The sequence below is a fragment of the Amphiura filiformis genome, chromosome 8, assembly GCF_039555335.1.
Source record: "Amphiura filiformis chromosome 8, Afil_fr2py, whole genome shotgun sequence".
Lineage (NCBI taxonomy): Eukaryota > Metazoa > Echinodermata > Ophiuroidea > Amphilepidida > Amphiuridae > Amphiura > Amphiura filiformis.
In genome coordinates, this window is record NC_092635.1 from 18,815,706 (window position 1) to 18,829,070 (window position 13,365).

A 13,365-nucleotide genomic window follows, 5' to 3' on the forward strand; every position below is an offset into this window, starting at 1 on the left:
AAAAAACTCCATGCTTTCTTAAAATTGGAACTAGCCCCGTTCTCAAACTGTGACGCCTCTCAAACAGCGAGCGACTTAAATCTTTAAGATCATCATACAGGTATCAGACTATCAGAGTACAGTACAGAAGCCTGTGCTTACTTGCAATCAATATCTAAGATAAAGTTATTTATTTGAAAAATTGCAAACCCAAATATCATAAACATGAGAATACCCATTTGCCTAGTTTTTGCAGCAGAGGCATTGGAAGCTTAAAATTTAGTAGTTAAATTTCCAGTCCACTCCAATTTGAATGCAAATGTAAGTGGACAAATCTTTATTTGTGAAAGGTGGTTTCAAGGCATCTGAAAATCAGGTTGAAAATTTCAATTTGTAATAAGTAATTACGCAGCATCATTTGTAACCAGAAGGCCATGGACATGGTGCACAGTAGTAATTCCTTCAATGTATTCCTGCAGTGTTTTCATTTGCTTGATATTGCAGTGTAGAAGTAATCAGAATTGGATGTAGATATTTGGTTTCAACACTTTCCCTCATTGCTATCCAGCTACATCTATACAAAGAAAACATTTCAAGAGGCCTGAATTTCAGAAGGTAACGTTTTGTTGCAGGCCATCAAATTTGGTTTTTAATCAAGATTTTGTGTTCTACTTTATGGGGGAATTTGAAAGTGGACCCATCACTATATATCGATCCAAAAGTCACAATTTCTTGCCAAATGTTATTCAAATTGTCACACTTAACTGCCAAATGTTGATAAATTTGGAACATTTTGGCTATGGTGAGGCAAAATTAGGAGGATATTTTCCATTTTTTTTTGGTGAAAAAATGACCCATTTTTTTTTATGCACCAAAATTACCCTAGAAAAAGGGGGTCCAAAAGGCCAAAAATACATACAACTAATCCCCCCCCCGACTTGTAGATAATAACAAAGCTTTTTTGTTTAAACGTGTTGCTAGAGTTGACATTTTTAAGATGGTCATTGATGATCGAATTTAAGGAAAATTAGCAAAATTAAAGCAAGTCATGCAGAATAGTCATCAAAATTTGATACAGAGCCCTACTTGTAATAAATAATTATATCTTGTGTATTTCTCTAAAAACAAATTCACAATGCTATAGCCAAAATGCTCTCATTCCCAATGGCATAGTTCAATAAACCCATTACTCAAAAGTTGACCTCAAGTTGTGGAGTATGAGATTTTGTACCCATTGCATACAGAGGTCATTCTGTGAATGTACAAGCATATAGAGGTTCAAGAACTGTGTCCTTACAGATTGGGGTGTGCAATATACTAGTGTATCTCATCTCAAGTTGAGAGTAACGCCAAGTTGGATTTCTAGCATCTAGAAATCTAGCATCGTTACTCTTAACTTGAGACGAGAGTCACGAGACACACTATAGTGATTCATCGTCGAAAACAAGTAATTACTCTAAAGGCACTCAGATCTGCATTAGCTACACATTATTAACTCTTGAATAAGTTGCAATACCTTGACTTATCCATCTGCCCTGGAGCACTTCCCTTATATAGATCCACTGTCAGTCGCATCTTGATGTATCTAAACATCTTAGAGCATTTTCTGTAGTGTTTTATATAGATCCACCATCAGAAACATGTACATATCTTTAACATCTTAGATCAGGCTCGTAAAAATCTGTTTTTTATGCTTTTTTGGTCAAAAAAAGTCCCAAATTTTGGGAAGAAAGTCCACTTTTCTCAAAATCGCCCCCCCCCCCCCTCTTGAAAAAGTCCACTTTTCCTGCGTACGGGCCTGTCTTAAATTTATGTACAAACAAAAATCTAAGATTTGTAGTTGATGACATTGCAAGACTTATTTCAAGAACTAGTGAATTAATACTATTTACAAAGCATGTTTGTATTACACTTTCTATTAAAAGTGACATTATGGAATGTGCAATTCTGAATTGATATTCTTTGCTGAGGGGAGGGGGAGAGCCAGAGTCTGGGGGGAAATGTCCCCCACGGTGCTACCGATTTCAAATATGCCAGTGATTTTTGCATATTGATTGCATAAAATTTGAGTATTATAAACTCATCCACAAACCTTAAGGGGGTACTACACCCATTGATTTTTTTTTGCATTTTTTTGCATTTTGTGAAGAAATTACAAAAAACAATTGGACAAAGTGGTATGCAAAATGAAGGGCAAATCTTCTCGTTTTATTGGTGGCATCGGTATCAACGTAGCTTACATGCTTTTAAAAGTAGAAGCCAAAAGGTGGTACATCACTGATGATTTAAATTCACTTCATTTTGGAAAGCTTACTATCAACGGATTTCGTTAAAATTTTGGATATGTGTTGCTAACACATTAGGGAAATAAAGTTGATATGTAAAATGGGAATAAGTGGTTCCTGATTTCTTTTATGACTTCATGAACTTGGTCCTCCACAACTATCAAAAAAGGAACTGGTTAAAATGCTTCTATTTTCAATGTTGAGCTATATTTTGTATTTTTAACTTGCGACATTATTTCATAGAAACTTAATTAAGCCATAGGTAACAGGTTACCACAACCATACTACAGCAATGTTGAAAAAAATTGTATTTCTTGTCACCTATACCACCATATTGGGTAGTTTTCCGTTACAAGCTTAACTTTTGTGATTTTGGTAACTATTTTATATTTATTTGTGAAATCCATCTCAACTAGGCATCCTAAATTGTACTCACCATTTACATCCCAAGGTATATTAGTATATCCACCTTGCACTTCTCGATATATATCCAGTTAAAGACAGAATATCAAAATTATGCCTCATTATGATATCACAGACTCTCACATGTGTATTCAAAATTGATGCTTAAATTTGACCTGAACCAATTGACCTATAACCTGACATACGGTGACCTAATAGCCTTTTCTTCTCCTAACAACACATTATAGTATTAAATTGACTAATGACTATACATCCATTGTGCAAGTGTTTATTTAATTTATTCAGTGTTAATATTAACTGTTATTTTGCATGCACCACTGGATTTTCTATAGAGAGTATAACAAAGGATTTAATGTATTCTATTCATGTACTCTACTTGAACATGTTGAATGGAATAAATTATGGTTTGTTATGAAACACACATCTGAAGTTACTAGGATACAGTAAACAAAAAATATATAGGGCTAAAATGATTTACTAAAATGGGTTTAAAAGCACTTTGTATGTAGATTTATTTTATATAAGTTCAGGGCATGAGGTGATGAACATATTTATGTACTTTATAAATTTGCAAGAAAAAAAAGAAGAGGGGTACTGATGAAAATCAGGGTATTATTCCCCCTTAAAGATCCCTGCATTTAAATTATTTACAGTGGGTGAGTTGTTAATGACATGTAGCCATTTTTGGCATTGGAGAACAAATCAATGATGTATGTAAGTCACACATCATTTCTTTTAATAGCTTTAAAAAAATTAACATCTTTTTTTGGTTTTCTTTTTTGAATTTCTAAATTTCAAGATTTTCACTTCATGAACTGGTGGCTAAAAATACCTGCAAATGCTAGTAAATACAGGTCCCCCACTGTAAAAATAGGACCAGCCAAATTTGCACGCTACAGAGCCTGAAAAATAAAATTCTGCGAATTACAAATTGACACACGTATGGGAGCTGCCATGGGGTGCTAACAGCAACGCGGGGGTCGCCGGGGTGCTAACAAACGCGTCGCCAGCACAAGCGTCCTACGCGATCAATAACACGTATAGGGCACGTTCAAGTGCACCATACATGACCGGTAGTTCCTGATACGCGATGACAGGGTCAATGGCCACTTCGACGCAGTAACATACTTCTGAACTTGCTGTCAGGGTCCTGGTAAATACCTGATTTCACAGTGTTGGAAAAAATGTTCTGCCATAACTAAACAGCTACATAAAATATAGATTTTGAAAGTGCATATGACTCGATTTTTATTGTCAGTTTATGAGCCTAGCTACAGCTCGATGAAAGTACACACCAGGTTTACGAATATTTAAAATTAGCGGCATTACATGTATGTTTTATCAAATTTTAATGAAATTGTGTGGAGTTATTTATAAAGGTAGGTTTCATTTAAAATATAAATCCATTTAATTGACTTGTCCAAGACCCCGTTTACACAGAGAAAAGTCTACTTCAATTGCGACATCAAATTCAGATTACGAATAAGGATTAGCATAAATTATTTCTTGAAGGGGTGTTTACATGGTAGTCGAGTTCAAAACAAATTGTGAATTCAACTTTTATGCCATCACTGGCTCATGCTTCAAATAACCATTATGAAGTCGACTTACGTGTTACGTGTTCGTTTACACTGCAAAAGTCGAGTTTGATATGAAGTCGACTTTGAATTCAGCAAATGTTGCTCCAGGTCATCATTTGAAGTCGACTTCTGAAGTCGAGTTCTAATCACGACAACCCTGTTTACACACAAATGAAGTCGTTCAAATCAAAGTCGACTAAAGTTGACATCAGGTTCTGTGTAAACAGGGTCTATATCTTTATAGCTACAGCTTAATGAAATTGCACAGCTGTTTCGTTAATGTCACGTTAACGGTATTATGTATAGAAATTTATGTTAATCAAAATATATTAATAATGAATAAAAACTCTGCAAAATTGCATAAAATGCACACATGTGCATACAATTTCATATAATAACAATCTTTGTGAAATGGATTGATTTAGAAGGGTAGGTTTTCATTTAAAATGTTGATCCATTTAATTGATGTTTTTTTACCTAGCTGCAGCTTGATGACAGAAAGTACACTCACTACACAGTTGGTTTGCTGATATCAAGTTTAAAATGATATTATGTTATACAAAAAATTACTCATAATACAAAAATGTATACAAACTCTACAAAGTTGCATAACATGCACACATGAGCATACAATTTCTTAAAATGTCACACAGTGTCGTAAATTCTCAGGTTGAAACTTGTGTAGAAATATTTTAAGCACAGATTTTTGATTCTCAGTGCACCAATTTTTATTCTCACTGCACGAACGTGCCACGAGGCACATTAAAATAGCCCCCTGTCCTGTAAACAAATATAAATACAGTGTCATGACTAATTTCTATTAAATATGAAGAAGCCGGGATGAAGAAGTTACATCCTCATATCCTAGAATTAAAGTAACATTTTACTCATCACCAGTATTCGCCTATATTATCTAGTTGTGTAGCTGATCATTTCTCTCAATCTAGTGAGTAATTTGGAATTTCCAGGTCATTAATATTCCAAATTGACTTCAGCAAATTTGAAGTGGAGAACACCTGCTCCTCCTGAGGCAATGATATTAATGGGATGTTTTCTTACACCTTAAGGGATCTAAAATGAGCGTTTATTGCGTTTCGACAGTATTTTTTGTGGGACATGAGAGCACTTCAGACCTATCGAATTGCATTCTGAATACGAAGCATGTCTTTCTGATATCAAATAATTTTCATTTTTTGAAAATTACAATATAATACAAATTTTATGACAAATTATAAAAAATTGATATTTTTCAAATTTTTGATATATAACAGTCCTCGAAGTAAATTATATAAATCTAATGATATATTCTTAAAGTGTATGTAGCAGGGAGGAAAAGCTGACGGTCAATTGAAAATTTTGGCCTTTCCTATTGAAGATATTGATTTTTGCTGAACCATGAAATGGTATCAGCCTATACACCAATCCGAGAAGCGTTTACTGTATTTGGCCCTCTATTGACGGAACCACAATTGTACCAGTGCGGGAGATTTAATTTGTTCAATCAATTCATGGTCGTGTATTGAAAATTACTGTTGTGTACAATTCTGTATAGCACACTAACAAGTAATTGATTGAACCCCCGACCTTGGGACACCGCAGTTTTACGTCGGGGACACCGCAGGAATGGCCTAGTCGGATTGGTGTATAACTGTCTATGTTACTAGGTTACTAGGTCCCTAACTAACCTTTTGGTCTGAAATGGACATATCTCTAAATGCCACAAAGGTATGACCCCATGAGTGGTGTCATATGAAAGAGGAAAACATAAAGAATATAATAACAATATTTCCAAACGTCAGAGGTCATCCAGGGGTCACAGGGGTCAAAAAAGGTCATTTTAACCGAAAATGCTCCGATTGAGCTTAAATTTAAATGCAATGATCCTTATGACATTCTAAACATGTGTAAAACATGACAATCTAAACATTTAAAAATATTTTAAAATTTATTTAAGGTCATTAAGGGGTCATAAAGGGGTCAAAGGACAAGTTTTTCAAAATGCTCCAATTGAGCTGAAATTTTAATGCAATGATCCTTATGACAATCTAAACATTTAAAAATATTTTAAAATTCATTTAAGGTCATTAAGGGGTCATAAAGGGGTCAAAGGTCAAGTTTTTCAAAATGCTCCAATTGAGCTGAAATTGATATGCACTCCGGGTGACAGTGGTATAGGCCTACCACAATATACTGCTGAAGCCACATGGTTCAGCTATGGTGCGGTTATCGCTCTAGTTTTCCCCAAAAGACCTAATTTTTTTTGGTGTTTTGGGGAAAAAAATCCATATCTTCAATACGAAAGGTCAAAATTTTCAATTGATCGTCGGCTTTTCATCCCACCTACATACACTTTAAGTATAAATCATCAGATTTATAAAGTTTACTTCAAGTACTGTTAAATATCAAAAATATCAATTTTCAATGATTTGCCATAAAATGTGTATTAAATTGCGAATTTCAAAAAATCAAAATTATTTGATATCAGAATGACATTCTTCGTATTCAGAATGCAATTCGATATGTCTGATGTGCTTTAATGTCCCAAAATAAATACTGTCCAAACGTCCATACCCCACCCCTTAATAGTTTAAATTTTAATTAGGTGGGCCACTTGTCAATGGCAATGGGGGGGGGATTTTATGTCAAAAATGGGATTGGACTTTTGAGCATTTGGGAGCTTTAAGAAACTGTTCAGTATTTGCACCAGATAGATAAAGGGGGATTTGGGAAAACAGGCACTTCTGTCTTTTAATTAATATTATTTTCATAATATTGTATGAAATGGCACAGCGGTTGTTCCCTTTAAAAAATGGCCTTGCACCATGACTGAGACCCAGGTTCAAGCCCCAGCTGCTCCCAAGGACTATAATATGTACACTTGGTTTATCATGATCCATGCCCGCTCTCATAGCTTTTCTCCGAGATCCAATGGCATAGCTATGGGTTATGGCGCCTGGGGCAAGGATATTGAGAATGGTGCCCCAAACTTGAAAAATTATATGGGCCTATTCATGCAAACTGAAATTGTTAATTGTTGACCCCAATTTGTTTTGTTCAGTGCGCTTGAGAATCGAAAAAGAGGGGGGGAGGGATCACCAAAATTTTTTAGCAATTTTAATACTTCAATATGGCCAAATTTGATACATTTTCATGCAAACAGAACAAAAAGGAAGAAAGCCACAATTAAATTAATCAAAACAATGATCATGTTGATATCGAGTACATACATTTAATATGTTAATAGGATGTTGAAAAGTGCAACTTTTTCTGAAAGAATCATTTTTGGACAATTATTTTTGACCAAAGAAAAATGATTTTGAGAGGGGAGAATTTGGGTGGGTAGCAAAAAGATTACTCTATTCACATGTTTTTAAATGTTTCAAATCAACAATATGCACAGTATATCAAGTTATGCAAAGAAATATTTTGTAATTTTAGGAGGGAGGGCTATTTTTTGGACCCTTTAACCCTAACACTGACCCATGCTTTTTGGTATCGGAAGTCAGAGAAGATCCGATTTTTTCAAGAAGAAGAAGAATTTTTGACTTGGCACCCCGGATTCGAACCTTTGACCCCTCGCATGCCAAGCGAACGAACGCGACCGGTAGCTGCTCGGGTTATTGCTGCCCGGCCAGCAATTCCGTGAGCATATCACACTTCGGTGATTGCGTCATCGCAGACCCTGGGATGCATGCATGTTATGAATTTTTCATCGTGGTATTTTGTGGTTTTTACTGGTGTTAGGGGTAAAGGACACTCTAATCTGGAAAAATACATCTTTTTAACCCTAACACTGACCCATGCTTTTTTGGTATCGGAAGTCAGAGAAGATCCGATTTTTCAAGAAGAAGAAGAATTTTGACTTGGCACCCCGGTTCGAACCTTTGACCCCTCGCATGCCAAGCGAACGCGGACCGGTAGCTGCTCGGGTTATTGCTGCCCGGCCAGCAATTCCGTGAGCATATCACACTTCGGTGATTGCGCCATCGCAGACCCTGGGATGCATGCATGTTATGAATTTTTCATCGTGGTATTTTGTGGTTTTTACTGGTGTTAGGGTTAATACATGTATTATTTGTACCACTCAGAAGCTAGGTGTAGTGACTTTTCGTTTTCCTCTGTGACCAAACTGAAAGGACTGTTCCCATAAAAGCTCATAAACCACAAAAGGTATCAGAGGTGACAACATCAATGTACAACCAGGGGTACAACTAGATTGCAATAGTATGCAAATCTTTTTGCTCATCAACCTTGCCCCATGTATCACCTTGTTCACTTACTGTATGTTTTATTTTATTTTATTTTGATTTATTTACATTTTATTATGCACAATAGCCTCATTTAGCACTTGTGCTGCTCTCCCTGAGGGCCCTGAATGAGTCTGAAGTCTGTGTTGAGTCTGTGGTGACCTCAACTGACCTTATGGCAATATTATCTTTGACCATACATGTAGACCCTGGACAGCAAAACACCAAAGGTACCTGGGAGAAGTTGGAACCAAAACCATTGACCCAGCTGTTACCATGCACCAACCAACAAAACCTGAATACCAATATGCTATGAAACCCTAGGGGGCACCAGTGGTTATTGACCAATGGGTCAATTTTTCTGAACAAAAATTCACCTAAAACTTAAAATGGTCATTTTCAAGATCAAAGCACTGTTTCTGTGTAATGTGAATAGATAAAGCAAAGGGGTATTCTTGCTCAATAGCTCAATAAATCATAGAAAATTTGAATGGAAATCTTTTGGACCTGTTTACAAGTGTTTTTGCAGCTGTATATTTATCCAGGATATGTGTATGATTTGTGTTTGGCCTAGGACCAGCGAAATTAGTTTCAAAATTGTTGACATCCTAAAATGAAAACCAAAAGAATGATTCAAGGAGAAAGGTGAATGATACCCCAAGAGAATTGCCCCAGTATGATGGCAGCCCTACATGTATATAATGAATGATGGAATATAAATGCACAAGTGCCATAGCCATCCACGGCACTCTATTTTACTTTTATTAGTTTCAAGTCAGTAGCAGGTTCAGGTTTTTTATAATCACAACTTACATATTCTATCAAAATATTGATAAATTGGTCCTATGTTTTGGGTGTTGAAATTAAATGACTGTACCCCATTAACTCTTCTTAAACTTCTAGTAAAACCTTTTTAACCTACTGGCTAACCCAGTTAAAGAGGAAGCCCCACCAGAGCAGTTCTTCTGGGGTGATCCAAACCTGCATGGTTATCAAGTTAATCAGTGTCAAGGTTATCTCTGAATTTGACAGGTGCTAATTGATGTTTTAATGTTATTGCATTAATTAGCACTTGTTAAATTCAGAGATAACATTGTTACTGATTAATTTGATAACCAGGCAGGTTTGGTTCACCCAGAAGAACTGCTCTTGCAGGGCTACCTCTTTAAAGTCTATACTAATGATCAAGTTTATTGTTACTATTGTATTGAAGTTCACTTGGTTTCATTTTTATTGTAGGCTGATGTAGACAAAGCTGTCCAAGCTGCAAGAGATGCCTTCAAACTGGGATCACCATGGAGACGTATGGATGCAGCTGCAAGAGGAAGACTCCTCATGAAATTGGCTGACCTGGTAGAAAGAGATGCAGATTACATATCAGTAAGTAGATGAAAGGAGTGATAAAAGAAAGGAGTATAAAAGGGAAAAGACAGATGAGAATATGGGACAGTTGGCCATTTATGTGGAACCACAGATCAAAGAAGAACTGAAGACAAGAGTGTTAAAAATTGGCACTTTGGGCCAAACTGTAAGGCATAATACTAAGCTATTATACCACTAAGATCAGTGTCAGATAAGTAAGTGTCTACTAAGACGTTCTTTTGGGCTATACATGTAGTGACATGGTACCTGGCTTTAATTGAAATATTGGCTCATGTATGCAATCAAAGAATGGACTCAAAAAACAATGTGATTAAACATTAGATAGAACACTGTACAATATACAGGGTCCAATAACAACTATGTTCAAGATGCACACAAGAGGGGAGGTGAAGTGCTGAAGCCCAAAGGCATGAGCAACGGATGAATCCTGACTGACAGAGAGGCACAGCAGAATCATGCAACAATAACATTTGTGTAAACTTAATTGTGTATAAAAAAAAGGCATTTGTAATTTGCCATGTCCAATTTGCCATGTCCAGAGTACCACTGTCTGATATAACAAAAGTGAATGTTGGAAATACAAATTAACACAATTTGTATCATGAATACCCATTTTAAAAAGCAATTTGAAATCAACCATATATGTGACCCCTCGGCACAACTGAGCCCGGATGTCGCCAGTGCCACTATTGAGATATGCTCCATCGAACTTAACAATAAACAATAGGAAACAAAGGATTTATTGACTGTTTTATTGATTTTTCACTACTTAAATGTCAAGTACTATAGACATGATATACATCATTTTAAAGCTAATTTCAAGCAGAATATTTTGGTTGAATATCTCAAAAATGATGATTGGCGACTTCAGGGCTCAGTTGTGCCGAGGGGTCACATATTAATTATGAAGATTAGAGAAGAAGAATTTCCTGTATCATTGACACTTATCTTTAATGTTATTGCAAACAATATACCAAAAGATACCAAGGCTGTCAAATGATGCATCTTGAATGATGTGTGGTAGAGAATTGAATTTGAATGTGAGTAACATAATAGTAGCTAGTAGTAATAAAGGTTCCAAGATTGATGAAAAAGATGTTTTGATCTCATCTACAGAAATTGGAAACCTCTGACAATGGAATGTTGGTGAAGAATGCAGCTGGATGTGTGGAAATGGCTGTAAGTGTATTGAGGTACTATGGCGGGTATGCTGATAAGATCCATGGCAAAACAATCCCTATCGGTAAGTTTGCTGAGGCCTTGTCAATTGTGTTTAGATAGGAAGGGAATGCTCTTGAGATATGTTGCCAGATGCTGATAAGATACCGGTCTTGGTTAAACCAGGGACAGAGGAATACACTTTACCAGGGGTATAGCTAGGCAAATTTTAGTGGCGGGTAAAATTTATATGAAGTGGTAAAAAAACTGAAATTTTGATAAGAATTGCTCATTTTTAAACCGATTGTTCATTGATTTTGAAACATTTGAGACTGGGGTATTTGGGCTCAAAATTAACTTGAGTGCCGGGTGGAAATTAAGAGTGCTGGGCAGGTCCGCCCGCCACCGCCCAGCGTAGCTACAACCCTGCACTTTACCAAGACTGAGTACTTAGGATGATTTTGTAACCAGAACCAGGAGGATCAACTGAGAACATCCCATACTGCAAAATTGGACCTATTTATTATAGGTTAATGACTATATATTACTTGTCGAAGAGAAATTGGTTTAAATAATGCATGCACGCTGAGATGTTGATGCATGATCCAATGCACATATTTCAAATACAAGAAACAAATCCAGTGAGTTTTGCTATTTTTATAACAAAGTATTTCACTAAAAGGTTGAAAGATATGAGCAAATGTAAATACACCCATCCAGTGGTATAAGCAGGGGGAAGCTGCCACCATGGTAAGCCCCTTCCCCCCTACCCTGCCCTTTGGGATGCTAGTCACCCTGATATTTAAAATATTGAGACCTTTTTTTGTACTTTCAGCCCATTTTTGACTATAGGCGTGTTTCTATTGGGACCGTTTACCGGTAAAAAGACGGTAAAGGGATTATTTCTGCTCAATAGAAACTGACCTTCCCGCTATTTACCGGTAAACAGGGGCGAGTTTTTACATAACGTTTTCCTTCTTGAGGAAGGAAAATAGCGGGGACGCTTATAAACGTCAATAGAAACTCACTCCGTTCTGATTGAATGCGCATACAGGGAAGAAAACGGAAGTTGAGTCGCGAAATTGACCTCTGCATCATCAATGAGTTAGCTTGTTTATGTACCATGATTATGCCATTCCGTTCGCAAAAATTCTTAGGCCTAATCACATACAAATATTTGACTCACTTGCTATAAATAAAGTAAATATTCATAATGCATTATCCCTGCATTATACATATTATGCTAAATATTCAACATGAGTTATGATTTATGACCCTAGTAAAAGCCATGAAATAAAACAACAACAACATCAGCGGATGAATCCAGATGTGCATGCGAAAAAAAAAATAGAAATCAACTCGGATCCAGCGGCGGTGTGTGCTTCAGAAAATTAGAAAGATTTCATGAATTTAATATTATGTTGTTGATGTTAAATTACTATTAAGCTAAAAAGAATTAACTGAAATTAAACTGTGAAAGATTAAATTCTAAGACCTATTTTTTTGCGCATAACAATACTGAGTACTCACGTCGATATCACTGAGGGGGATTTCCCAATGGCGTAATTGATGTACGAGAACGAATGAAAACGCTAATAAAAAAACATTATTCTTCAGTCTTCTTTTCTCATGTTTGCAACCTCATTTTTAGCCAAACAATTAAGAAAATACTACAATATTAAAATCCACAATGCTTTGCGATTGACCCGGGGATTGACCCCAGTGCACGACCTTTCGCCGGCAAACTTTAAAGGTGTGTCAGTGGACGCTGTTCATCGAGTGTTTACCGGTAAACAACGTGCAATGGAAACTGACCGTTATCCGCCTTTCGCCGCTATTTGACGGCGAACAGTTTTACCGGTAAAATGCAGGGGACTCAATAGAAACACGCTATATGTTCAAAACCAATTTTCCCTCTTACAAGTTGCCTTGCCCCTTTTGCACTGCCCCTTTTGCACCCCCTCTGAAAAATAATGCTCCATCTGGGTTACCGTATTCATTCCAATAAGCGCCCGGGGCGCTTAACAAAGTCATTTTGGGTGGGCGCTTATTTTTACCTTGTTTACCTAATTTTTTCGTAAGGGGCATTTATTAGAGACAAATTTACGTATGTTATAAAAGGGTCCCGAGACGTTCCAATAGCTTTTCTGATGCAGAAAATGTATTGCAAGTTTACGCAGGACTTGTATTCCTGCGGCTATTTCACTGTATCGACATCTATCTGTCACTTCAACATTAATGGTACCCTTTAGCAAATTGAAAATACCCTGGGTGGGCGCTTATTGGGGCATGGGCGCTTATTGGAACGAA

The 13,365-nt window shown here is 36.5% G+C and overlaps 1 protein-coding gene across 1 annotated transcript in view; it reads left to right on the forward strand.

The window, feature by feature from the left end:
- The window catches only part of LOC140158749 (aldehyde dehydrogenase 1A1-like), a 55,905-nt gene that overhangs the window by 8,964 nt on the left and 33,576 nt on the right, over positions 1-13,365 (forward strand). Inside the window, exons 4-5 of the mRNA XM_072181956.1 lie at positions 9,754-9,894; positions 11,014-11,140. Of these exons, the coding sequence (XP_072038057.1) occupies positions 9,754-9,894; positions 11,014-11,140 (268 nt within the window). The remainder of the gene's footprint in view (positions 1-9,753; positions 9,895-11,013; positions 11,141-13,365) is intronic.